General features: G+C 40.0%; 2 protein-coding genes and 1 long non-coding RNA gene across 3 annotated transcripts in view; 1 reads left to right on the forward strand and 2 right to left on the reverse strand.

Annotated features, from left to right (window-relative positions):
* prdm6 (PR domain containing 6) overlaps positions 1–27,952 on the forward strand; it is a 107,031-nt gene that overhangs the window by 36,243 nt on the left and 42,836 nt on the right. Inside the window, 2 exon segments of the mRNA XM_022205454.2 lie at positions 22,224–22,252; positions 22,255–22,347. Coding sequence (XP_022061146.2) covers positions 22,224–22,252; positions 22,255–22,347 — 122 coding nt within the window.
* Positions 7,913–11,022, reverse strand: LOC127534892 (GTPase IMAP family member 8-like). Its single transcript, XM_051951256.1, has one exon. The coding sequence runs from the start codon at positions 10,965–10,967 to the stop codon at positions 8,679–8,681; it is 2,289 nt and encodes a 762-aa protein (XP_051807216.1). The 5' UTR covers positions 10,968–11,022; the 3' UTR covers positions 7,913–8,678.
* Positions 24,297–24,708, reverse strand: LOC127534893 (uncharacterized). Its single transcript, XR_007943442.1, has 2 exons — positions 24,634–24,708; positions 24,297–24,370 (listed from the first exon to the last, which is right to left on the reverse strand). It is a non-coding gene; the product is annotated as an uncharacterized LOC127534893 (long non-coding RNA).

Genomic DNA, 27,952 nt, shown 5'->3' on the forward strand with positions numbered 1-27,952 from the left:
TTGTTCAGCAGCTGGCTGACTTGAGAGCGATTCTTCTGATCAATGTTGTTTAAAACATGGTATCTCTGTCCGCATTCGTTGGTCAATTTTTTGACAAAGTCATCGCTGTCTTCTTCTATGTAACTCTCGATTGTTTGATTTCTGAGTTCATCTCCTCTGGTGAATATTAGCATGATGAAGTCTTTCGACTGCTCGCCAAAAAACTCCTTGATGAGCTCCACAGTAGCTTTTTCCTCCGTTGTGAAGCGACCGATCTGCAGCACCAGTAAGAAAGCATGAGGTCCAGGAGCCAGCATGCTGACGCATTTCACCAGCTCCTCTTTAACCTTATCGTTGGACAGAGTGGTGTCAAACAAACCGGGCGTGTCGACCACGGTGACGAGATGCCCGTCGATCTCTGCTTCTTCTTTCTCGCAAATCTTGGTCACTGATTTCATGCTGACTTTGGACCGAAAACGGTCTTTCTTCCCCAAAATCGTGTTTGCCGTGGCGCTCTTTCCGCTGCCGGTCTTTCCGATCAGCACCATCCTGAGGCGGTCAGGGCTCGGTTTTTGGTAAGCTACAATGTCCGAGTCAGATTTACATTTTACAGCCCTACTTATCCGAGGCTTTGGCATCATTTCCTTTGTGAAGCCTTTGGATGTCACAGCTTGTATCTTTTCTACAGCGTCCAGTACCTCAGAGATCTGCTGTCGGTCATTGACGTTGAGGACGATGTATCGGCCACTGCAGCTGTCACAGAGCTCCTGAATTTCTCTGCAAGTTTTTACAAACTCAACAACAGCTGGAGCTGTAGGATCTGACTCCACCGTAAAAAGAACCATGGTGAAGTCATTGACCCGAGAGCTGAGTGTGTTTCTGATGGTCTCCAGCTCTGCTTTGTCTTCTTCAGTTGGAGGATCCAGAGGTAGGACCAGGACGAAGGCGTGGACGCCCTCAGGCCCACAGAGGGAGATGCAGCTGAATGCTTCCCTCCTTACTGTGTTTTTAGGTTTTCCATACAGAGTAGGCAGCTCTAGCAGAGAAACCAAACGTCCACACACCTCCCCCTGGGTTTTAGCACACTCTGAAGCGTTGGCAGTCGCACCAGACTTGGTTTCCCCAAGGATGGCCTTAGCTGCCGAGGTTTTCCCAACTCCAAACCTCCCGCACAACACCAGGTTCAGAGGAGGTTTTGTTATTGTGCTTTCCGGTGCTTCTGTGTGATCCAAACCTTCAGTAAAATTCAAATGTCCTCCCCTGTTGTCACTCACGATTTTATCCATCTTTTCCATCAGTGCTTCGAGATCACTTTCATGAAAGTCTTTTTTGTCAAAGTCAATCTTGTGCTGCCTGTGTCTGCATTCTTGGATGATTTGATCTGCCGCCAAATTCTCTTCCTTGTCGTCGTGCGTTACGATGACCATTGCGTGTTTAAAAGCTTCTGCACCAAAGAAACTGAGGGCAGATTTTAACTTCAGCCTGTCCTGTTCTGTGAAATCTGAAGGCTTCACTAACAGCAGCAGAACATTTGGTCCAGGAGGACAACGAGCGACGCACATCTTCATCTCATGTCTGATTTTATCCTCAGGCAGACTGAAGACGTCGGCCGTTTTCACCACGGTTACGGATATTTTCCTCCACTCTCCGTGGACGATGCATTTCTTGGATACTTTCAGAAGCGTAGAATCCTTTTTCCCAGCGATGAAGTTGCTGAGTGTTATCTTCTCATTTTGACTCTTTCCAAAAGCCACAATTCTGAGTTCAGATGCTGCAGAAAAACACAAAGAGCAGGATTATTTATTATCGCTATCACCTCAGTTAGGGTTGTGTTATCTATTGAAGTTACATAAGGACAGGTCTAGTTTTTATACCGAAGAATAAACAGAATGTCTTTCACAAAAGCCCTCTCATTCATTTAATAATGTCTGTCCAGAGCTCACTTTCAGCCCAACTAGTGTTTTGTTATATTATAGGTTTGTAACTGAAAAAGATGGAGCCATAGCTGTAAATCAATTCTTGTCTATTTCTGAAATAATCATTAACAATTTTAGTCATCGTCACTTTGAGTAATTTTTTGAGCAAAAAAAGTCCCATTCTCCTCTTAAATGTGTATATTTCTTGGTGATCTTTTTCCTCTGTGCAGTAAACAGAATGTTTGTTGACAAAGTAAGACATTTGTCATTTTGAGCTTAAGAAACCACTGATTGACAGTTTTAATTAGTAATAAAAGTAGTCTTTTGTTCAGTCGTGGTGATTTTTTTTTTAAATTTAGAATTTAGTTTTAACAAGTAGTGCCTTGTTTTTTCTGTACATTTTCACCTAGCCTCCACTTCAAAACAAAGCAAGCATGGTAGCAAAATGTAGAAACTGATGACAGCAGAAAACACTGTTGGCAGCAGCGTGTCTGATACAGTAAGCATGAACAGATTCCATTTTCTAGATACGCCACAAGGACATTTATAGGCTTAATGAATACATGAATGAGTGCAGTGTCTTTTTTTACCTGGTTGCATTGGCACCACCTGGCTGACTACTTGTTCCACTGGTTAAATACTGCAGTGCATGTTTGCATGTTTTTTTTTCCTTTTTTTCCTCAAAAATGCATCAAATCATAACAAATGTCTTTCTTCAGTGTCACTATGTAATGGCTACAAATCAGCGCTACAGTTTTTGTAGAAGTTTCCAATAGGGCTGGACCCGAATATCCTGAATATCCGAATATTCGTTCGATGGCGGTATCCAGATATTAATTTTCGTATCCGAATATTCGCCCCCTTCGCCCCTGCGCCGGTCGGACGTTACCAGGCGGAACGAATATTCAGCGTTACTGTCTTCCCTCCGCCTTCCGCCCACATCGGCTCATATCAGCTTATCCCGTCGTGTGATCACATAAAAATATACACATATGTCTATGTGATCACCCCCTCCTCCCCCCAGACGAAAATAGGAATATTCGGAGCTCGTCTCTTCCCTCATCTCGGCTCATCCATTCGTGTTTGTTACCACCACCCGGGAGACCAGGCGAATGGATCCGAATATGCGGGCTGTCTCCGTGTCCCCCCCCCCCCCCCCCCCCCCCCCGTTGGACGTTACGGGGCGGAACGAATATTCGGATATTCGTCTTTAATAGGGCCTGAATATCCAGAGACCAGAAACCACTATTCAGGCCAGCCCTAGTTTCCAAACACTCAGAGCTTCCAAAGTCTGAGAATAGTTTATTTCAAAACCAAAGGTGTATTTTAAACAGTAGGTTCTATGGTGAACAATACTTGGACTGACCTCGTGCTGCAGATGCCGCCATATCTTCACCAGAATGGAAACTCCAGTTGGAGAAACTGTTGGTGTCGGCTAAGCTGAAAGAAAAACAAGACAGAATAAAAACACTGAAACACCAGTGTGAACTAACTGTTTTCTATGAACAATGCCATTTGCTCTAGCTAATTCAGATTATGTGATAATACAACTATGAAGACCCGCTTTGAGTACTTTAACATTTGTAAATTAAGCAGGGCCCAGCTTTCTCATGGGGTCACACTTCCACCTTGTCACGTTTTAAACACATCACTTGCTGAACATTTTCTTATCGATAGACGCTAAAATTTCCAGATGTTGCCTGAACGCCTCACATTGCAGGCCGTGGCAGCTGCTGCTTGGTGACGGCGGTTCTCAGATGTGTGACCAAAAATGATTTTAAATAAAATGGGGCGTTCTAATGCCAGATTTGTCTAAGATGAAAGCGAATGATTTATTTCTACGTGCGCTCTTCACTGTGAGCAGTGCATGTAGATTTTAAAGCATAAACACCACAGTACACCAATGTTACTAAAGTACTGCTTTCCACCGCTGTCTGTGCCGGTTAGAGCGACACAAGTACAGCTCAACAATCATCAGGCACGAGCACAATGAAATGCTAACTGGCACATTCTCAAACAAAGGTCGCAAGTGTGACAATTTTGGTCGCAGTCTGGAGCCCTGTTTAGTTTCTTTTGTTGTCTGAAAAATGGAGTTTGTAGCACCAGCCCTGTCAGTGTACAGGGTCAGTTTGTTCCTGTAAAACCATCAGAAGTCCAAATGGCATGTTGGATTTATTTTAGCCACTTTAATGTTGCTTTATTACAGTTCTGCTCAGTACTGCTGGTTAGCTTTTACTTTTAGCAGCTGTGGGGGTGATTACGTTCAACCCTGAGCATTAGGGCTGCACAATTAATCGAATTTTGATCGCGATCACGATTTTGGCTGCCACAATTAAATTAACCTGATCGTTGGCGATATTTACATTTAAAATGTGGGCTCTGGTGCATATCTTATGAAGCGCCTTGTCAACCAGTAGTCAGCCAACCACCAGGGGGCGAACACATGGTTAAGGCTTCATTAAGCTGCCTAAATAACAAGCGAGCGCACCCCGCAGTGGCAGCCTCAAATCAGTCAGTGGACTGGGCTGATGAGAGCGAGTCATGTCTAGAGAAGAAAGTACAGCAGCATTTGGAGATGAGGAGCATCATGGTGAGGAGCTGGTGCCTCCAAACGGATCAACATCCATCGTCTGGACTTGTTTCAGATTCAGGGCAAGTGACGTTAAACAAGAACAAATCATACATAAAGAGTGTAGCAGAGTTGTGTCTGCCACACACAGTAACACAACTAGTCTGTTTAACCATCTGAAAAAACATCACAAACACAAATACGAGGAATGCATGAAGGCTAAAGCTAACACAAACTGGATAACACCGTATCCAGCTACCTCCCAAAGACACACAGAGATAACGGACGCAATATCGTTTTATTTGTCCAAAGACGTGTCCAATAAACACAGTGAGCAACGAGGGCTTCAGAAAAATGGTCAGAACACTGGACAATAAATATGTGATGCCCTCACGCAATTATTTCTCCAAAGTGGCGTTATCTACACTGTATGGAAAATGTGGGGGGAAAATAGAGGGAAATCACAACTGTCTAATTCTTTGTACTGAAAACGCATCATGTATTGTTTGTTTAAAGTAGTGCAATAAAAATACAGATATTTTCTGTAACATGATGAACAACCGTGATTAATAATCGTGATTACAATATTGATCAAAATAATCATGATTATCATTTTGGCCGTAATCGTGCAGCCCTACTGAGCATGATTAGTCCATGTACGGTAAGAGTCTGGGGTCCTTTAGTTGATGGAAATCTCCTGTTTCTCCATTTTTTTCTGACCATTTGATAAACAGAAATTTCTTTTAAACTTGGGTAAATGGAACTGGCCTAAAGAAATCTTTTTAAAACATTTTTATTCTAATTTTTTAGGTGATGCCTGAAACCTGTTTCAGAGTTCCTCTGTGCTGGAAAAACTCCACATAAATTACATTTGACAAGATGTCATACATAAAATGCTATTTACACACAAGGTATGCAGATACCGTCGTGTAGCTTTCTGCCGTTCCAGTAAAACACGTAATGTCAGCCCGATGGCATGCACAGACGTTTAGCTGAAGAACTTCGTCTGTTGCCCCACCTGTCAGGGCGGTTCTTACTGTGACGCGTCGCAGAAGCACAGGTGTGATAATCATCTAAGAAGTATACTCGAATATATTTTATGTTCATTATATAAAATGAAAGCTGTGTGTGTTTGTGGTTGTGCATACATGTTAGCACATCTTAAGTATTCACCCCCTGTCAAAAGTTTTGAGACGGGTTCTCATTTATTTGAATGAGAAAGTGTCTCAAAACTTTTGATAGGGTGTAATCTGATAACACACAAAGGCAAATGGCTTCAACGTGAACAAACATTTAGACTAAATGCTTAGACTCAGGCCAACAAAAAACACAATCCTCTATTTCAGCTTTACATACCTTTAATATGCTGCACTGAACTTGTAGTTTGACTTTTATTTAATGTTTGGATTTGGTTGAATTGTCCTGGCATATAATAACACCTTCAGTGCAACTTAAAACTAACAGTTAGCAGCTACAAAATATTGAAATATGCCGTCCTTTAAGCACTCTACATATAGATGTACTTTAATGTGTAGCGAGTACTCACCAGGTGAGATCCTTGTGGTGTCACTCTTCCTCAGGACGCATTAACGAGAGCGCTGAGTTACATGAAACTATGATGAGTGTGTAGGAGGCGGGGCTTTGTGCTGGTATGACAGCAATGAGACGTCACATGACCTCTACAGGCTGAGATAAGAGAGAGTCGTAGAAAGCTGATTACAGCAGCCAGAAGCTTTGTAGAGAGACAAAATGAGTTAAAAACACTTTCCCTGCATTCATCTTTTCTCTTCCGTCTCTCTCTCGATCTCTCAGCAGTTTGTCATTTACCGGTTTTATCAAAGCTGTCATCTTCTGTGTCGTTAGTCATGCACACACACAAACACTGAGTTTGTTTCAGTCTTTCTGCACACTTTATATACAGATGTACAAGCACAGACACGTCCTTAAAAACATAAAAGATCCAGCCTCTTGTTTCAAACAGAATTTTAATACAAAAATGAACTACTGTGTGGGTGTTCTAACCCAGCTACGTGTTCTACGCTCCTATTAAAAAAACTAAACCGGTTATACTCGTCCCCCAGGAGAGTGACTTTTCACTCACTTATTCCATGTGTAGTGATAGAATCTGACACTTGCTCGTCAGCAGTGGCAGCGCTTGTGTCGTTAATGTCGACTTCACTCCAGGAAACTCACCTTCCTCAGACAAATCAAGCCGCTAATGGTCTATAAGCTCAGTAGTTTGGCACTAAGCTGCAGAATCTGTCATATTTATGAACACATATGCAAGCCGCTCAGGTTAAACGTGTCTGAAAGCATCGGTCGTCAAATTAAAGTTGATTTTACACAGAGAATAAATCAGACTTCTTGAAGCTGTTATCTGCTTCTACACATCTTGAATAAGTGCTACAGCCTTGACATTTTTGTGGATGCTGCGTGACAGTGCTTTTATTTTAACCCTGTAGTCACGTCTGACTTCATGGTGGCGTTAAAATAAAAGGTTTTTCAATACCCCCCCCCCCCACTGACCTAAATACACGATAAGACTAAAACTGCTGCTGGTCAAACTAGGAGAGCTTATTGTTGAGGCCTGCAGTAGAAAACAGGTTTTTTTCTTCAACATGTCCACTGATATAACCACTGGTTTGTGGTGTTTTAGCACACAGGTGTTCAGTGATGTCACAGTGAAAAACAGCACAATCGAACAGCTTTATTCACCTGTATGCTTTTCTAAAGTACTGCATGTGTTTGCAAGAAACAGCAGAATGTATTAGCAGGTTGTGCAGAGTAGAGAAGGAGAATGTTTATTTATGAATACAACTGATCTGTAAGATGATTAGCGTGTGCCTGGTCAGGTGTAGTCACATTTTCTCACAGGTTAGTAACACATGAAGAGTTTATTTGCAAAAACAGATAACTCCGTTTTGATACATTTTCAAAAAAACGTCTTTTTTTAATGTTTACTTGAGATAATATCAATCAAACTGAAGTTGAGTGGATTTGACTCAGTATAAAAATACATGACAAAATAGAGAAAAAAAGAAATTATCAGTGTTATTATCTCAAGTAAACAATAAAAAAATTAGTTTTCTGAAAACAGTTATGTTTTTGCAAATGAACTCTTCATATAAGAAATACATTTCTTGCTAAAGAAACATTGAAGTATGAATAATTTGTTTCTTCATGAGATTTTTACCAGTACAGTTAATATTTGCTGTTGTACACCCCCTGTCAAAAGTTTTCGGACGCTTTCTCATTCAAATGAATAAGAAAGCGTCCTAAAACTTTTGATAGGTGGTGTATATCAATTAAAAGTTTTAAAAAAAGTAAATATCAAGTAAACATTTTGATCGGTACAACATGAGAATATGACAAAATTTAAACGACATTAAAAACAACAACTGGTAAGAATAACACAATTACACTGCATGAAGTGAACAACAGCTTTTATTTTACACATTTTTCCAGTTTTGTTGAATAAGTGTCTCATGAATTCACAGAAAAAAATTATTCATTTATATGTAAAATTGTAAAAAAAAAAAAAAACCCAGGCCAAACATGACTGTCAATAATGTCCACATTCTATATCTACATTTTTTCTTTCACAATATTTGAGCATAAAATTACAGTTTTCATTGTTTAAACACACAAAAATATTATTTACTGTAAAAACTCAGGATAAAACTGTAAACAATGTCCAACATCTCTAAAATGTGTGTACAATAGTAATTTGTTTTTGTTTTTACATTTGAGCATAAAATTATAGTTTTTGTATATTATACACACAAAAATATCATTCTTACTGTAAAAACTCAGGATAAAACTGTAAACAATGTCCAACATCTCTAAAATGTGTGTGTAGAATAGTAATTTTTTGTTTTTACAACATTTGAGCATAAAGCTATAGTTTTCTCTGTTTAAACACACAAAAATATCATTATTTACTGTAAAAACTCAGGATAAAACTGTAAATGTATTGCCCACATCTCCAGTCTGTATTTTTACAAATAGTAATTTCCTCTAACAATGTGTGACCGTACATTTCAGTTTTTAAATTTCTCTGTTTTTCTTGTCTTTTTCAACAATTTTTACGTTCTTTATTTGCATGTCACACCTCGGTTAAACACATTAACTTGACATAAATTCACTGAGATCAACACAAAATGACCCAGCTCCTCACAGCTGAAACTGTGCTGCTGCTATAAAAACTGAACCTCTCATGAAATGCTGCACTTCTTGTCCTGTGCGGCTTTCTCTACTTGCTCCTGGATCCAGTCGTTTCTCTCCTGCTGATGGATTTTCTTCAGCTCTTTGATTTGCTGTTCCTGATCCTCTTTGCTGTGGAAGAAGAGCGCCTGCTTCAGCGCGTACATGTGCTCTTCCTGCTTCTTCTGCAGATTGTCAAAGTCTCTCCGGTACATTTTCTTTTTTCTCAGCTGCAGTAGTAAGAAGTCATTCTGTAGCTGCTGCTTCTGCTTCATCTCGTCTATTTCCCGCAGATGCTTTTCCCTCTCGGCTGAAACATCCAGAGTGTATCTGTGTTTGAATTCACTGCACTCCTCAGCGTGCTTTCTGGCGTTTTCTTCGTTTTTCCACCTTATTTCCTCCATTTCCCTCCTATGTTTTTCTTGTAATTGTTTCAACTCTCTTTCCTCTTCTTCTCTTCTCATTCGATCCTCTTCTCTTCTTCTGATTTCGTTGATCTCCCTCTCGTATTCTTCTCGGAGCTTGGCGAGTTGTCTCTCCGCCTCCTCTCGTCTCCGTTCGTCCTCGTAGTAGCGTCTCTCCCACCATTCCCGTTGTTCCCGCTCCCTGTCCTCTCGTTCTTTCCTCATCTTTTCTCTGCTCTTCATTAAGAGCGTCCTGTCTGCTCTTTTCTCTGAAGCCAACGCTATTTGTTTCTTCAAAGAATCCTCTTTTTGATTCCACTGCCGTAGTTGGACGTCCTCCTGAATTTTCTTTTTCTTTTCTTCTTCTTCTCTCTCTTCTCTTTCCCTCTGGATCCTCTCCTGCGTCTTTTTAATGTTCTCCTCCTTTTCTGTCACTTGCTGGGCTCTCTGTGCAATTTCATTTTCATACTTGGCTTTTAGGTCAGTCACTCTTTTCTCCCTCAGTTGCATTTCTTTGTCATGTTTTCTTTGAAGGTAGTTTTGCTCTGTCTGGATCTGTCTTTCCGTTTCCGTCATCCTCCTCTGCATTTCCTTTTCTATGGCAGCCTCGGCCTCCTGGAACATCTCTGAGGTGTAGTAGGCACCGCTGTTCTGCTTCACCATTGACTCCACCTTCTTTAGCAGCTCAGTGACTTGAGTGCGATTGCTTCTATCGTTGTTATTGAAGACATGATATCGTCCTCTGCATTCTGCCATCAGTTTCTCCATGAGCTCACCCCTGCCGTCTTTTAGGTAACTCTCGATTGTTTGATTTCTGAGTTCATCTCCTCTGGTGAATATTAGCATGATGAAGTCTTTCGACTGCTCACCAAAAAACTCCTTGATGAGCTCCACGGTAGCTTCTTCCTCCTTTGTGAAGCGACCGATCTGCAGCACCAGTAAGAAAGCATGAGGTCCAGGAGCCAGCATGCTGACGCATTTCACCAGCTCCTCTTTAATCTTATAGTTGGACAGAGTGGTGTCGAACAAACCGGGCGTGTCGACCACAGTGACGAGATGCCCGTCGATCTCTGCTGTTTTTTTCTGGCACTCTGTAGTCACTGACTTTGCACATACTTTAGATATAAAACATTCCTCGCCCAAAATCGTGTTTGCCGTGGCGCTCTTCCCACTGCCAGTCTTCCCGATCAGCACCACCCTGAGAGGCTCTTTGTTCGACACCCTCGTCTTATACAGTACGCTCTGACGTTGACGAATGTCAAACGGCGCAATTGATGCGTGTTTTGTAAGTCGCTTGGCTGGAAGTTTGGAAGACGTGTCTCCTGTGAAGCCTCTGGATCCCTCAGCACTCATTGCTTCCACAGCATTCAGCACCTCAGAGACCTGTCGCTTGTCCTTGACATTGAAGACAACGTGCCGTTCACAAAGGCTCTGTAAGAACCCTTGAATGTCTCGGTCTTCCTTTACAGAATTCAAAAACGCTGGAAAGTCAGGATTTACCTCCACAGTCAAAAGAATGATGGTGAAATCATTGACTCTAGGCGTGAAAGTGTTCTGGATTGTCTCCAGCTCTGTCTTGTCTTCATCTGTAAGAGAATCCAAAGGTAGGACCAGCATGAAGGCATGGACGCCCTCAGGTTCACAAAGAGAGACACACTTCCTGGATTCCTGCTTTGCTCTCCATTTGGGTTTTCCGTGTAAGTCAGGTAGCTTCACCACGGAAACCCGACGTCCACAAACCTCTCCCTGTTGTTTACCACAGTCTGAGTCAGCTGGCGGACCAGACTTTCTTTGTCCCAGAATGGCATCGGCTACCGAAGTCTTCCAGGCTCTATGTCTGCCGCACAGCACCAGGTTTAGAGGGGGTTCTGGTTCTGCAGGTTCCGGCACCATCATGTACCGAGGCTCTTCCTTAAACACTAAATATCCCCCCCTGTTGTCACTCACTATATTCTCCATTTGAGTCATTAATTCTGTAAGATCATAGTGAGAAAAATCTCTTCCCTCAAAGTTGATTCTGTGTAGTCGCTGTCCACAGCCTCTGGTGAGCTGGTTCACTGAGGAGTTCCGTCCCTGGTCATTGTGTGCTGTTATGACCATCGAGTATTCAAAGGCATCCTGTCTGAAACAGCTGAGGATCAGCTCCAGTTTTTGTCTGTCCTGTTCAGTAAAGTCGGACGGGTTTACCACGAGCAGCAGAACATTCGGCCCAGGAGGACAACAAGAAACACACATCTCAATCTCATGTTTCACTTTGTCTGCAGGCAAACCTAAGACGTCTGCCGTTTTCACTAGTGTGAACGAGTTTCTCCTCCACTCTGCATGAATAAGATCAAATTGCTTGTTTGTTCTTTGAAAAGAACCACCTTTTCTTTCTGTGATGAAGTCGGCTAGTGTTGTCTTTTCCTCGTCGCGTTTTCCAAGCATTAAAATCCTGAGATCAGATGCTGCCAAACAATAAGACAAAACAAAAACATTAGAAATTTCAAGAATTCTATGAAAGAATTGTCCTTGTCTTTCTGTTGGTGACATTCATAGATTGACTTCATGTAAACATGAACAGTGTTAGAGGAAGACTTAGCTCCAACATTTTTTTACAGGGTTTTTCCTGCATGGAGGATGTTTTTTATGCTCTCAGAGACCACACAAGTGACCAGTGTTAAGAACACTAAAGCGAGGATTCTTGTTCATATGTACGTTTTAGCTCAGCAGATCTTTTCTTCCTCGCTTGCATTTCTTCGTCACCCATTCATGAGACATTTTTGCTTATCAAGTGCCAATAAAACCAGGAAGATTGAGGTAGCATAGAGTGATTATCTTGACTGTACACAGAATGATCGTACTTACTGTTGGTGCATCGTCGCCCCCCAGAGGCCCATTCTGAACCGACTAGAAAATGTAAGCTTTAATGTTGTGCCTTTTAATGAGATTATAGAACATTTAAGTCACCGAATCAGAAGTTTTGTCTTTTTACTTGTATGTTAGCTGTCACTAAGTTTGTCTGTTGTTTGTTCCTTCAAAGGTTTGGCTCTGCTCGGCGTCACAGTTGATGACTACAATACCACTTTCATTGTAGCACAATTAAAAGGCCTTTTAATTTAGTGGTATAATATTTGTTAATGGATCAATGCACATTTTAGCGTTGTAACAGAGGTCTCCAGTTTCAGAGAACTGTTGCTTGCATTCATCATATGTCATCTCACTGCTGAGTTTGACATGTACACCCTTTGTCAAAAGTTTTAGGACACTTTCTCATTCAAATAAATTAGAAAGTGTCCTAGAACTTTTGACAGGGGGTGTATGTAGGAGTATTTCTGTTGGAATGTTGCTCCACAGAATGATTTCCTCATTAGTCACTTCTCTGTTTTTTGTTGTTTTGAATACCGGTGTTTCCTTTAAGCACCAGCAGTCTCTTTCTCAATTATCCAAGTAAACCAGTTTGTTTGTTTGGAAACTGCTCTCCTAATCATCAAGGCTGTTAGCGGGATTCCTTTGTTTCTTTCTAACTTATGCACTAACCAAAGCAAGCCATTTTTATTAGTATTTTTAATGTGAACGACAAGACCGTCATATTCTAGTTGTATTCACATTCTCTTTGCTATGCGGCATAAAATCTTAGTACTAGCCTTACCAGATGCTGCCGTCGCCATCTTGTACGAAATAAATCCCACCCGCTGAGGTCGGTGCCTGCCGATGTAAAGAAATAAGGAAAAATTATCATTAAAACAAAGAAAGCCATAAACATACTATTGTTAAATGACGTTATTTTGCAGAAACAGTGTCCTGGTTTTCTGGATAATTCACAAACATGTCAGTAGTCTGTTTACGACTAACTGGATGATCAACCATTTGAGTTACGTAAGGGGTAAAATTATCCAAAATATTGGCTCAGTAGGTCTTTAATTACAGCTTGTTTTTTAAAATACTCAGTGTGGTTTACCCCTTTATTAATATGTTTGAGGCAACCAGCCAAACTTGTTGTGTAACAATTTTTACAGCAGCAACCACAACCTGTTGGCATTGGGTTGTTAAAAGAATTCTACTAATCCAGTCACTGTTATTATACACCACGTTTAAATAAATGTTTACCTGAAGGGTTTTACAATAGATTAGTAAGATAAACGTTACAAATTTACCTGAGTGCACGTATCTTCTATTTAGTGTGTATATTGTTTACATTTAGTATGTTTACGGCACTTTAAAGTGAAGTACGGGTAATAAAAGTTACATACAGGTGTGCTCATTAGTTTACATAACTTGCCAGAATATGTAAAATTTGTACCATTTTTTTAAAGAAAACATGAATGATCAAAGCAAAAATAACTGTGTGATAATAAATAACTTTGTCTGACTACTAACCCTAAATGAAAGAAAAGCTTTCCATGATCATACTCAGGCAGAAACGATTCCTCAAGTTATTCCAGTAATAAGATTACCAGATTTCCTCAGGGCAAGATTCTCTGAATGGAGGCTTCATTTAAAAAGCTGCTACTGGAATTTATGTAGTTGTTATTTTAATTATGCCACACAGGAATTCTGGTAGGAAACTTAAATCAGCGTAAATATTTTACTGATCAATGCAGCTGATTATTGATAACAGACAGCTGAACAATGAAACTGTCACACTTCATATATTCAAACATGATATTGTGCTGAAGTGCATGTAGGTCCTACACTGTCTCATAATGAAGGAAATAACTTTAATTTGAACCAAATCAAAGTCAAACTAAAGTGAATGATCGAATATTCTCTATAATCAATACTAATAAAATGATCCGTTTTCTTAATTGTGTTTCAACTGCAAAAACAAAAACATTTATGTGATTTCTAATCACCAAAAAAATACATGTTGAGTTTCTATGGCTTTTAGTTTGTTAAAATTCCCTATAGTACACTATATATGTACATTACCCCTCTACTATACTCTATATTTACATTACCCCTCTGCTATACTATATATGTACATTACCCCTCTACTATATATGTACATTACCTCTCTACTATACTATATATGTACATTACCCCTCTACTATACTATATATGTACATTATCCCTCTACTATACTATATATGTACATTACCTCTCTACTATACTATATATGTACATTACCCCTCTACTATACTATATATGTACATTACCCCTCTACTATACTATATATGTACATTATCCCTCTACTATACTATATATGTACATTACCTCTCTACTATACTCTATATTTACATTACCCCTCTGCTATACTATATATGTACATTACCCCTCTACTATGCTCTATATTTAAATTACCCCTCTACTATATATGTACATTACCCCTCTACTATACTATATATGTACATTACCCCTCTACTATATTATATATGTACATTACTGCTTTCTTTCTGGTTGCTAACCTTCATTTGTTTTCACAGCTTTGTCTTTACATGATCAAATTTGCTCTTACCTGGGGCTGTTGTGTCTTTTATCCCTGGTCTGTCATCCTCTTAAAGCCAGCTGTGAAATACTCTGCTCCGTCCGTCACCAGGTCTAATCTGTGCACACCTGTAAATTACATATGAGCTGCTTTAACCAATCAAATTACGACTACAGACTATGTAAAGACATTCTGTTTTATCTAATCTCTGTTTACGTGTTGCCTTTGTTGTAAGATAGTTCTACCCACCAAATAAACCTTAGCGTGTCACAAATCAAGTTGCGGCTTCAAAATGCAGGTCCAGGTCTTTTCTGGTCGCTGCTGCTATAAGAGCTATGAATGGGTGGAGTCTGTGGACTGATGAACAATGGAATAGAAGTATGACAGCTATGGAACTTCCCTGCCAGCGTTTGGCGGCTCATCACTTGACGTTTTAAAGTTTGATGCGTCATTATGACTGTTGCTGTTACACAATAGTATGTCTTCTGGTTTGTTTTCAGTCTGTTTCTCCTCACCGTCCTCCCACCCCCACCCCCCACCCTCAACCCAACTGGTCAAAGCAGATGTTCACCCTCCCTGAGCCTGGTTCTACCAGAGATGTTTTTCTGTTTAGAGAGTTTTTCTTCTCCTTTGTCCTATCATCTGCTGCTCACAGGGAATCTTTGGATTCACTCTGTTTTCTGTGTTGAAAACATCACAGAGCCTTAACCTTAATGTTTTAGTTAGTCTGGTAAATTAGTACAATGAATAATATCAAAGGGTTTTAGCTTTGACATGTAGATTTATATAATATATAACAATGCAGTGTTTTAATCCTAATGTTGAAATCATACTATAGATTCAAAGCCTTAATATTTAAAATACTGAGACAAATTTGCATTATTTATGATAGTTTAGGATGTTAGCCATAACGCTTAAGTGTCAGGTTAGCTTTGATCATAAATAATATTGCCAAGACTTGTCCTTTGTATTTAGGTTAGCCAGGTAGATTAGTTTAATCAATATTAATGTTTGTCTAAACCTTGAATTAGTCAGGAACATTTGTTTCATTAAGAATACTGTAGATTCTTACTTTAATATTTGAATTAATCTTGTAAATTTAACAGTATTGTCACATCTTAATATTTAAATTTGTCAAATACATTTGTATAAATATTAATGTGGTCATTTTTATTATATTTTTCTTATGTGTGATTTATTTGATTGTAGGGTTTTCCCCTCAGTTTAAGTTCATCAAGTAAGTTTGTATTAACATTAAAAGCATAGGATCTTCATATGCATTGGGTAAATTTTTTAACATTAGATTTGTTTATTTTTAATCGGCAAGCACTTTGGTTAAGGGACTGTTAATTTGAATTCACCATATAAACAACAGGGACCGGACTGGGATCAGCTGAGGGGAGTTTAGATGTTGAAACAGAATAATCATGACTAAAACCTTATGCTGTGGGATTTGAACCACCACTTTACACTTTTACTATTTCATTTTAGCTTCAATACACCTCAGAGATGTGTTTTAAATTATGTCCGTTTTTTTACTGGATGCCTAGTGAAACGCCCTCTGATCTTCCCAGCACTGTAGTTGCTAAATGAACAGCTAAATGACAATAAAGGTTGATTTGATTTGATGATGATAGTGATATACAGAGCAGTATCTTCATTTACCAGGTGTCTGGCTGTGTTATCATTTAAACAGCTGGGTGGATTGTCCTGTATTTCTGTCAGTCTCTTTGATTCCTGTAAAGACGGAGCTGAAACTTCAGTGACTCCTGTTGGAAAAAAACCTAAAACACTCAGTAACCTTGGAGTTTCCTGACAGATTTATCGCTGCTCAGAAGAACTGGTTAAACTCGTCCAAACCAGGAAAGAAACAGCTGCAGACTAGTTACTGAAGCGTCTTGTTCCCTGAACAGAGAATTTAATCTCCAGCAGTGTCAGGAAACTAGTTGACTTTCCTGTTTATGGACTTTGAGCTGAATTGCACACCGATGAATCTTTAGTCTCTCAGGTTACAAACTATAACATCGAGGTAAACAAGTTTAAAATGCAGCCTCTCCTGTAGCACCATCACTTTAAGGTTTATTTCCTCCTCTGCTGACTTACTTTGGGCCTTTTTTTTTCCAGCTCTAAATCCTGACTGGCTTTGTGAAAAGTTAAAACCACTGGCCCCTGCAGCTCAGGCGACCAAACCTCTGAGATGCTTGAATGGTTTAGATCATCGTGTTTATACGAGCAGAGACACATTATTACACCTCGCATGGTGTTTATGTTGTCTGATTTATAACCCCGCGCTGCTCCTATGAGCCAGCGTGTGAGATATTATTTAAAAGCTGATAATAAAGCTGTTTTTGCTTTGTGTGAAAACGGAGAACAGAAGGAGGATCGGACAGCTGACGATGGCGTCCCGCTGATGGCCCAGACAGCCGGTTTTGAACCCGGCGGCGGCGCTCTGTACGGCAGCAGGGGTCTTTATTTTTCATACCTGAGAGCCTGTTGGATGTGTTTGATTTATAAGGCAGCCCCGCCTGAACGGAGCAGCGTGCATGTATTAAACACATACGTTTGTCTCGAGTACATACAAGCCGCAGCGTGTTTGTGCGCCCCTCGCTCTCTTTTTATCCTGGGAGGTCATTGGCTGCGTTTGATTTATTGCCCGGTCGCTCCTGGCTGTGTTTCACATGGTCCTACAGCACCTCACCCCTCCCCCGGTGTGGAAAGAATTAATAAAACACAAACACATTCACACACAGCCCTTCAGCAGGCTCAGTTCGGCTTGTCCAGCTGAACCAACGGCTCTCTGTGCTTTATCGTACGCTTAATAACTGTAAAATGCATCATTCCAGCCGACTGAGGAGTCCAGATTTCACACTGCAGTCATTGTGTCCAACGCTGTCCATGTCTAGCTGGTTTTATCAGTTTTAATAAACCCTCATGCAGTGTTTCTTTTCCCGCTGAAATGTAAAATTTCTTCACAAGGCTTTTGCTTTGGATTATTTGCACTTTATTTGAGGTAAGCATTAGTTCAGATCCACTGTTTTCAAAGTCAGACCATTCTGTTCAGCGCTCTGTCACAATATTCGGATACCAAAATTAATATCCGGATACCGCCGTAGCAAACGAATATTCGGGTCCAGCCCTATTTTTCAGTTTCTAAAACCTAAATGTAGAAATGCATTTAACTAACGAAAAGACCACGGTGTTGGATTTTTGCTCCAGCTTTGTAAACCTGAAATGCAAAATACGGATTCTGTTTTTATTTGTTGCAACACCAGAAGTGCCGAAAGTCAGTGAGGAAGAACAGCTTTGAGGTGATCTGGACCGCGAACACATCAGGAATGGTTGTACTTGAACCCTCTTCCAATTTCATTCGCGAGCTCTTTGAGAGTGGCAGAACCCACGCAGAAATCAGCGACACTTAGCGTCACCGTGGAGCTCCTCACTGCTCTACAACGAGCATCAGGAGGCTCTGCATGCAGAATAATTTAATTAGAAAGATTAGATTTCCGGTACCGCCGGTGGCTTCCAGGTGTCCAGTCTAAGGACACCTGGAAGCTTAAACCTTAAAATAGGTAAAACGCAGTCTTTTTTCTGTCTCTACTTTTTGTTTCTCAAATTTTAATTTTTAAATGGGGAAAAAGACGATTGTTTTTTCTCATTTTATTTTGAAACGGTTAAAACCAAAGAATGAACCGACACATGAATTGGGAAGGAAATGACCACTTGGGTTTGCTTGACTGCTCTGTGCTTCTCTGAGCCCACTGTGCAGTGATGGGTCCCCTGCAGATAATGTCGGGGGAAACTTTTGCTAAATATCTCTCGTGATTTTTTTTATATACAGATTTTTAAATTAGCAAGAACCCAGCAGACCCGCTTTCTAACACAATCCAAATCTTACCAACTTACCAATACTGGGGGAAAAAAACAGATAATTAATAAATACTCAATAAATAAATATTCAGGCTTGTGTTATGCACGGATACTGAATTCCTCTGACCTAAATATGTAGCAGACGGCGGGAATTGATGGGACTCAGAAACACCCCCACAACTTAATCAGTTGTTTCTTGTATCATTTCCGACAAATAAGTCCGATAAGTCTGACCTTCCCTGAATATTTCATCCAAATCCGTTAGTCCATTTTTGAAGTAATGTTGCACAGATTCATCTAAACTGCGTTCATTGGTGGAGGAAAACATCAACACCATGCTGAATGTGTCTCCCAAAAACTTGCTCCTCCGTACCATTTTTTAACCATGCTGCATTCATTTTTTTATCCAGTATGTTTTATTTTTCTCTTACTATCTCGTTTCCAAGCTCTTGTATCAGAAATATCTCTGAATTTCTGTCACAGTTCAGTCCGTCATGGAGAATTTATTGTAATGAAGAACGTAAAACATCTTCGTACAAGACGTAGCTTTTTACAGTTTTCTTTTGGCATTTTTTATAGGACATGTAGGATAAAGTGATTTCATAATAAGACACTCAGATTAGGGTATTTTCTCCTCTTATAGCTGCGTATCACACATGTTCAAGGAGATTTGTAGAGTAAAAAATTCAATGATTTTCACAAACTCATCGGTTGGTGTCGGGGTTCAGAGGGTTGAAAGGTCACGCTTTTATGAGTTACTACTGTGCAAAAATGCAGTATTGTCGTGGGCGTATTGTTGTGGTCGGGTGATGCAAGCTTTGTGGTAATGAGTGACAATAACAGCAGCCGTTACCATCAGAATGTTTAAAAACCATATATAGTAAAATTGGTACGCGGCACACCCAGAGTCCAGCATGAGTCCAGCACTCCTACAGAAAAATCAGCTTCTGTGAGAACGGGGACGGGAAAAATGGACCGTAAGGTGTCCCTGTTAGTTTGTCCACCTCCTGCTTTAAATATTTAGCTGCAGTAGTGCCTATAGAGTTTCTGTGATTCTGCTTTCCACTTAGTCTCACTCTTTCTGCCTTCCTTTCCTCTCATTTCCTCCCACTCTGTGTTTTAGTTTGGTGTGTCTTGACTTAATTAAATAAGCATCGTGTCACTCGCGGCCGACCATCCCGCTCTCCCTCTCTGCCCTCTTTGGCTTTTCTTTTTGTCGTCTTTAATTTTTCTGTCTATTTGTCTTTTTTCTGCTTTATATTTATCCTCCTCGAGTTCTCCCGGTCTCGTCGTTTTGCTCTCCCCTCTTCCCTCGAGAGTCTCTCTGGCAGAAAAACAAAGTTGTCTAATTGTGACTGTGATGGATTATATATCTGCAGCAAGTCTTTATTAACGCAAACACTGTCAACCTGCTTAACTTTTACAATTAATCGGTGAGTTTTGGTTAATTTGTGCTTTCCTGTTTGAGCAGCTTTGCGTTCAAACTCTTCAGGCTCCTGAAAGTTTCGTGCATTTTTTACCGGTCTGATGGCTAAATCGGCCTTCTGATCGCCTCGAGAAGCATTTTTAGCGACGTTCAGTCAAACTTCATTAGCTGAATATTTCTCACACGAGGAAACTCAATGTGGTTTGAATTATCTGAGCATAAAAAAGAAGTTATGGCTTGGGTTGAGTATCATTTCTTTCTACTTTGAGTGGTTGTCTCAAGACTAATTAGTTTTCTGGCTCAAGGGCTCATTGGCAGAAAAACAAGGGAGTCGTGTGGGAGTTGAACCGGTGACCTCTCTGTTACGATCTGCTCCGTCTGACACCCCGCCGCCCCGGTGGGAGAAAAACATGTGGGAAAGTGTTCTAAAATAGTCTGGGCTGGATATGAAAATGTGGTTTTCGCTCATGTTGTTAGAATGATGTTTTTGGGCAGACGAGGTGTTGTTTTAGCGGTGGTGTGACCCGGTAACCGTCGGCTCGCTGGCTGCATGTTCGAACAACAGCGCGGTCATTAGTCGGTCTGAAGAGAGTGAGAGACACCAGATATTTCCCATAAATCATTTGGGCTCGGTCGCATGTGGAATCGAGCCGTTATCAGATCAGAATCGGACCTGGACAGAGTCGTGAACCCCCTCACGTCGTCTCGTGTCGAGGTGGGACTTAATGACCTGTATTCATAGGTAGAGGCCTCATTTACAGTACAGCCGAGCAAACGCACAAATCAATATATTTAGACAATAATAAAACCTTCAAAAATAAAAGTAGTAGTTAATTTTAAGTCAAGACGAATCAACGAAACGACTGAAAGTAAAATAAGATGAAAAAGGAGTAAAAGTGAGTCAAGCTTTGTTTGTTTGTTCTGTATTTTTGCTCATTTTTGTTCACCAAACACCTTCAGGTCTGATTGTGTTCATCATTTCACTGACTCCTGATTCTTTTCCTCCATTGTTGGGTCATTTTCTAGACAAGAAAACTGAATTTTCAAGATGAAGCCGTAGTGCTGCTACGTCTTTATATCTCCTAATCTTCACACGAGTAGAAGGGCTACGGCTGGTTATCTAATTATTTTGATGGTTTATTGTTTGGTCTCTCAAAAAATCTCTTCTTTTGTCCACAACCCAAAGATAATCAGTTTACTGTTATACAGGAGGAGAGAAATGTTCACATTTAGGAAATTGAAATCAGATTTTTTCTTATAAATCTACCTAAAATCAGTTATCAAACTCCGTTGATTGTCTTAAAAAGGAATGACAGTTTGCATCAGTCTTTCTGATTTGACTCAAGTTTTAATGAGATTATGTTGAACCAATAAGCTGCATTGAGTTAAGGGAGTTTGGTTTTTCTTCACAGTCAAATGTATTTTAATTACTGACTGGTAGCATAAATAGAAGCTTTTGCTTTAAATCAGCTAAACTTAAAAGGTTCATCTAAATCAGCAAGTTGGAACTCTTTGAAGTTGTGTTTGAGGGGTTAGAAGCAGAGTGTTTGAAACCCACAAAAAATCACAACTGTAATATTTTATGGTCTACATTTTAGTAGCGAAGTGGTCGATCCACAACCCAATATAGCGCTGTAGTGCTGCTTTGAATGTTAGGACCATCATCGTCATGCATTTTACGTCCATTGGACCCCTTCCAGGGTGTTGGACGGTCTTCTGGCATCTCGCAGTCTCTTCCTCCAATCATCCTGTTATCTGCCATGTCCAGAGAGAGATTCTAGGCACGCAGATCCTCCATGATGGTCCCTTTCCATGACTTCCTAGGCCTTCCTCTAGGTTTGCTCCCCTCTACTTGAAGCAGCTGACATTTATTTATACAAGATGTACTTCTATGAACATGCCCTGCCCAGCACAGACGGTTTTGACGCGTAACAGAGTCAATGCGTGGGATGCCAAGCCTTTCATACAGTGTGTCCATGCTAATGTGATCTTTCACTTTCACTCCGAGATCCACCTCACCATAAGACCATTCTGCAAAACACAAACTTTGAGCTAATTTTTCTCAAAACTACAGAAAGCGGGTCAGACCACTCCGCTTCCAAACCCTTCATTTAATTCAGTGTTGGGACAGGTCCTTTGAATTAGTTTCAAGAGTGTAGCTGCTGATTTACGTAATAGTTGACAACTATTTTGAGCAATCATAGCAGCTCTAATGATGGAAAGTAGAATGACATTCCTGCTAGCCATGAAAATAGTGTTGCTTTCTGTCTTAACATGACCCAAAGATCACATCCAGACTCCCAACTGGATCCTAATAAGTCCTGAAACATCTTCAGGATAATGTAGTTTCTCTTCAGCTGTTCTCAGGATCCTGTGCTTGGTTGACATCATGACTTCTATGAGATAACTGATTGAACTGTGTTGAAATGAAGCATGCCTCTGTGTGCTGCAGGTCCTGTATCTTCTACAGAGCGTGTATGGACATCCCAGAGGAACCGAGCTGCTCGTCTGGTACAACGACTCCTACACCTCCTTCTTCGGCATCCCGCTGCAGTGCGTCGCTCAGGACGAAAACCGTAAGAAATCATTGCTGATATGTCCTTACTGTCTTCCTTTGTCCCTGCCAGCCTTTCTCTTAGCGGCACATTTACTGATTTTCTCCTCTACTGGCTTATTCCCAAAGCTCTGATGGCTGCTGTAGTGCATCTGAGCAGCTAAGTGAAGAGTTATGAAAATATTTTCAAAGTGACAGAAATGTCATGGAGTGTTGAAGCGATACTGTAATATCTAAATGGTGAAACATCCCAGTGTTGGCCAGACCTCTGCGCTCCTCCGTCAAAGCCAGCAGTTTTTCTTTGGACGTCGCTCAAATTGTTTTACCGACAGCGTTTAAACCGTTAGACTGGAAGAAACCATCGGCCCGCCACAAAAACAACGATGCAAACGCAGGTTCTTTTTACAAACTCGGTGCTATCTGATTTATTTGTCTGACCGGCCGAGCCAGCCAAAACACCGCCGAGAGAGAAGTCTTTTATTTGCTAAAATGTGGTTGTGGCTTAGTGTCGACACAATGCCCCCCTCTCCCTTTTTATATCCTTCTGTCCTTCAGCGAAATCAAACTATCCATCGAGACTTATCCTCATCTTGTTTTTCTGGACCTGAAAATATCCACGTTTCTTTTGGATATGCCAGCGCTCCATAAAAACAGGATTTGTTTGTACAGCCCTTACAAAATATAGTTTTATCAGAGAAAAATAAAAAATACTGAGCAAAAAAAGCTGCAAATGAGGAGTATAATAAGCAGGGATCAAAAATTATATCAAAAAGATTTATTGAAGAGACTTAGCAGACAAGCAGACGTCAACCGTTCATAGAAATACGTCTTTAAGAGGGATAGGGAGAGAATGAAGCCTTCGCTGCTCTGATCTTCTCGTTCGTGTCTTCGCTCCACATGGTTCCAGTTTGGGTCGACAATTTTCAGGTTATGTTGCAAAACGAAGTGACTCATTTTAAATAAGAGCATTATATCCTGGCAGAGGGTTGAAAAAGTCTCCTGTCAAAATGGTTTAAACAACGGCTGAAAGGAGGAATACCTAAACTTTATTGAGGCTTTCTGGTTGTGTAGTTTCTGTAAAAGTTGTCTGATCTTTTTTAATAGAGAAACACCACAGCATGTGTGTAGCTCTGTAAAAGTATTCCTATGTCTTAGATTTGTCTCAAAGAATCTAGAAATGGTCTTAAATCTGATGTTTTTTTACAAAGGAATTAATCAGTTTTATTTAATGACACAAACAGAACAGAATCTGAAATATTTCTTCATGTCATATTTCAAGACGTCTTAAATGTGTCGGATTATTTCCAGGTTTTCATGAAAATATGGCACATTTTTAGACTTAAATAATCCTCTTTGTCTGTATATGTTTAATATATTGATATCTAGAGCTACAACTAAATATTATTTACATTACTAATCTAGAAAATGTCAGAAAACAGTGAAGAATGTAGATGCAACCTTAAACATTTAGCCTGTGCAGCTGATCTTTTAGTAAACATATTACATTTAGAGCTAATTGATTAATCACGTAAGCTTTTTGTTTAGGACTTCAGCTTCATTTTCAATCAACATATAATAAGATGGAGTTTTTCTGTTCAGTGAAGTCCGTGCTGTCATAATGCTTCCTCTGCTTGTCTCTCACTGTATTCAGTACATTTTGTTATGTTTTTGTTGATAAAATGCTCTTAAAACATTATTATAATCGGTGTAAGTTGTTACAGAACCCTTCAGTCAGTGTGTTTGGATGAGTATTCCTCAAATTTGACATTTTCGTGACTTCAGCTGGTTGAAATGTTTTTGACAAACACGGATGTAATGTTCTTGGCTTCAACACACAACTCTGATTTTTAAAAAAATAGTTTTTCTGTGTAGTACTTTATTTTGTTCTTGTTTCTCTCTCTAACCCTGTGTCCTGCCCTCACACTTTGCTAGGCAGGCAGATAAGCATCACCTCAGAAAAAAAACACACCGTTCTTCCTTTTGTCGCCTATTTATTTGCTGGATGCATGGCATGGATTTTTGATGAACGAGTGAATGTGGTAAAACTGTAAACAAGAAACAGAATATTGTGAATAAGCTGATATGTAAAGAATAAATCATAATGCCTCCTGACTACTATACACAGCAGAGTACATCTAAAAAAGGCTAACAGGCTAATGCTAGCGCTAGCGAACGGCTAATTAGCGTCTATGCTAACGTCTCGTAAAACATATTATTTGGATAAATAACTGGGATGAAACATCTTCTACAACTCCTAGCAGTTAGTACTAAGCTTACGCTTGCAGAACACATCATTCCAGTAACTTACAGACTGTGCTGGCTTAAAACAGAGTGGCAGGTACAAAAGAAGCTTAGCCGTGGTCTGTTGCCGTTAGACAGGAAGTGGTCGGCAGCATCACTTCCGGTGTCACACCAAAATAAACCGGACAGTGTCAAACCATCACAACACAACAAATAAAGTCCCTATGAACAAATTTTAACACAAAAAAAGAAATATAAGTGGAGCCAGAACACCCTGTCTTTTTCATTTGTCCTTTCTCTCTTCTTGTCAAGCCTTTAGAAACACTTTTAAGCTCAGTCTGACTACCCAGAATTACAGTTATGGACGCTAACAGTCAGTATTTTTATTCTACGTATTTGTGACTTCTTTCTGATTCCCCAAAACCACAGTTAAAGATATCTGTCATTCAATGCCAGTGTTTTTCTCCTGGTCATTTAAAATTCTGAATGATTATCTATCGCCTGAAACAAAACATTTTGTCACGATAAACTTCTCTGCTCGTCACTTGGCTCTGTAATGCACATATTTTAAATGTTATTTTTGACAAATAAAATAAAACTTCAGTATCTGCCCTACATATTCAGTGTTAAAATGGCTCGTCGTACTTTCCAGCCCACCGTTTTTTATTTCCTTCTCTTCCTTTCCTCTCCTCCATCCATCCTCTCTTTTTCTCTGTCACTAATTCGTTTCTGTTTACGTCTCCTCCAGTTTTCTGCTCAGTCAGCCTGTTTCAATCTTTTCCGTTCAAACGTTTCTTCTTCTGTGGATTTGACAGACAAACTAACTCCCTGCAGGGGAAAAACAAACTTTGACGTTTTTTTTTCTTACTCAATTATGAAGCAAAAAAGCAAAAACAAAACACGAAGAAGGAGCCTTAATCTGCGGGATCTAAATTGAAATGAATTGAATTAGGAGCTTGTCTTTCACAGAGATGAGATCGTGCTGATTGCAAATTAGAGACGTTTGGCCACAGAGCGGTTTGTTTTACAGATGGAACGACTCTTTTACATGAGATGACGGGACATCTGTACATTTATAAAGAGCTGTCGTCCTCACAAAAACTGAACTCTGAGTCTGGTTTTAATACGTTACTGCTGCACGTCTACCCATCAGGACGACATTTAGCTTCCGGTAGAATATGTAGTGGATTCATCTCAGAGGAGGAATCCTTTAGACGCTGCAGATTTCTGTCGGTCTCAGGTGTACTGATGTGGCAAAAAAATGTTCAGGTTAACTTTTAGTACAACAGTTCCTCATCGCGTTTCCTCCTGTTTGAGTGCAGAAACTTAAATACTGTAGTTGGGTTTTCTGTGGCCGCTAACGTGCCAACGTCTGGATAACTGAGAACATTTATTTTGACAAAAAAAACCAACGTTGCACACGTTCTGTTTAGCTTCCTGAATTCCAGCATAGATGGATCTAAAGTCAGAAATGATGCACACAGTGTTGAAGAGACTCATTAGCTCATAAATGCTCAAATTTATGGGAGAAAACTAATTATTCCCCTGGAGCTATTAGTATTCTACTGATTATTCCATCAAGTAATCAGATAAAAGATACTTATGATTTATTACAGAGCTCTGTGAAGAAATATTAAATATAAAGAAAGGAAGGAAATGAATATTTAAAAAAGACGATTCTATTGAAGTGATGGTTCCTTCTTAGAAAGTTTAAAATACATTAGCTGAGTTCCTTACAGATTTTGGATGAGAGCAGCTCTGGAAAAGTTCAAGCAGATAAAGCAGCTGTTATCGGTGTGGAGCAATGTCCCGCCCACAGCGCTATCTGATTGGTTGTATGTCAGGAGCAATAGCCAATCAACACTGATGGATAAATGATGGAAAGCTTTCTGTCAAATATGCATAAATAAGATATTTCTATAAAGTTTTGTGTTGGAGTTTGGGTTATTCCAATCTTTGACACGAAAACTTTAATTTTCACTGTAAATGTTTTAGTTTTATTTATTTTTTATTTTATTTAGCCTTTATTTTACCTGGTCTAGAGGCAACATAAAACCATCATGATCATAATTACTGACAGTCAGCATTGGTCCTGAAAACATGCATCAGTTAATCCCTGCCTGGCTGCTATTTATGGGATGTTTGATTGATTAATCATTCAGGAAAAGGATAATATTCAGGCTCAGTGAAACACACGGATGATTTTAGCCAACACTGAACGTCAGCTAGCTTCAGTTCACAAAGAACAAAAGTCACCAAAATGTCCTCAGTTTTAAATTCAATAGTCTGTTCATGTGAAGGCATTTGGTCGTCGACAGTAGAGATGTACGACACACACACACACACACACACACACACACACACACACACACACACACACACACACACACACACACACACACACACACACACACACACACACTGGCAGACGGACAACAAATACCGGAGGATTTGCTTTTGTTCCACCCTGCAGTGAAAAAAGTGAGTTCACATCCCAATTAGGTGAAATTAAATTATGCTTCTTGTGTAGAAACTGAGGGACGGCAGCTCTGCTCCAAATTAAAGACATTGTGCTGCTAACTGCGCTGGGTTTTCCGTGGCATCGCGATCTGATTGTGACCACAAAAGATGAACTTTGTTGTTTTTAAGTTCACTTTTTTGTAATTGATTTCTGGGGATAAAGGGGCAGACATAAAAAGACTTGTCTTCTTTCTGCTCCCTTTCATTCGTGTTTGGTGACTGTTTGTATTTACATGAAACATTTTTTTTAATTTTACGAATGAATGAAATAAAACAAACAAACAAACAAACAAACTGTGCACCAGGACTGAGACCGAACAGTTTAAAGTTCTGACCTTTACTAGTTCAGAAAACCTTAAAACCACTGTGTCCTGTAGCTTTGCATCTATCTGCTGTATCTGGGTCCTACGCTGTGATGGAAGAATTTAAAAGTGTTCGATCCGACACAGAACATCTGTCAGAGAATTCAGCAAAATGAAAAGTTAAACCGTTTTGTGACGACTTCTGCAAAGCTTAAATACGTCGTCAGTGAGGAAAAACAAACATAATAGAGGACAGTCATGATGTTAAATAAAAACTAATGAGACATTTTTAGGCTTCTTTATGAAACAAATATGGAATGCAGCGACACATTAAAGGTGAAAGAAGTGGAAATACAAAGAGATGAAGTATCTTGTGGTTGGAATTTTTGGTGAGTCGTCGTGTCGTTCCGCCGGTCCAGTCTGAGTTCAGGCTCCGGCCAAACAGCAGACTGACTGTAATCAGAGTAAACCCAGAGAGTCACAAAGATGAGGTCATTAAATCCACCGATTTAACTACAGAAGCTACTCAGTGGGCTTAACTTTAAAGGTGAGGTTTGGGCTTTT

Source organism: Acanthochromis polyacanthus, chromosome 7 (genome assembly GCF_021347895.1).
Source record: "Acanthochromis polyacanthus isolate Apoly-LR-REF ecotype Palm Island chromosome 7, KAUST_Apoly_ChrSc, whole genome shotgun sequence".
Classification (NCBI taxonomy): Eukaryota; Metazoa; Chordata; class Actinopteri; family Pomacentridae; genus Acanthochromis; species Acanthochromis polyacanthus.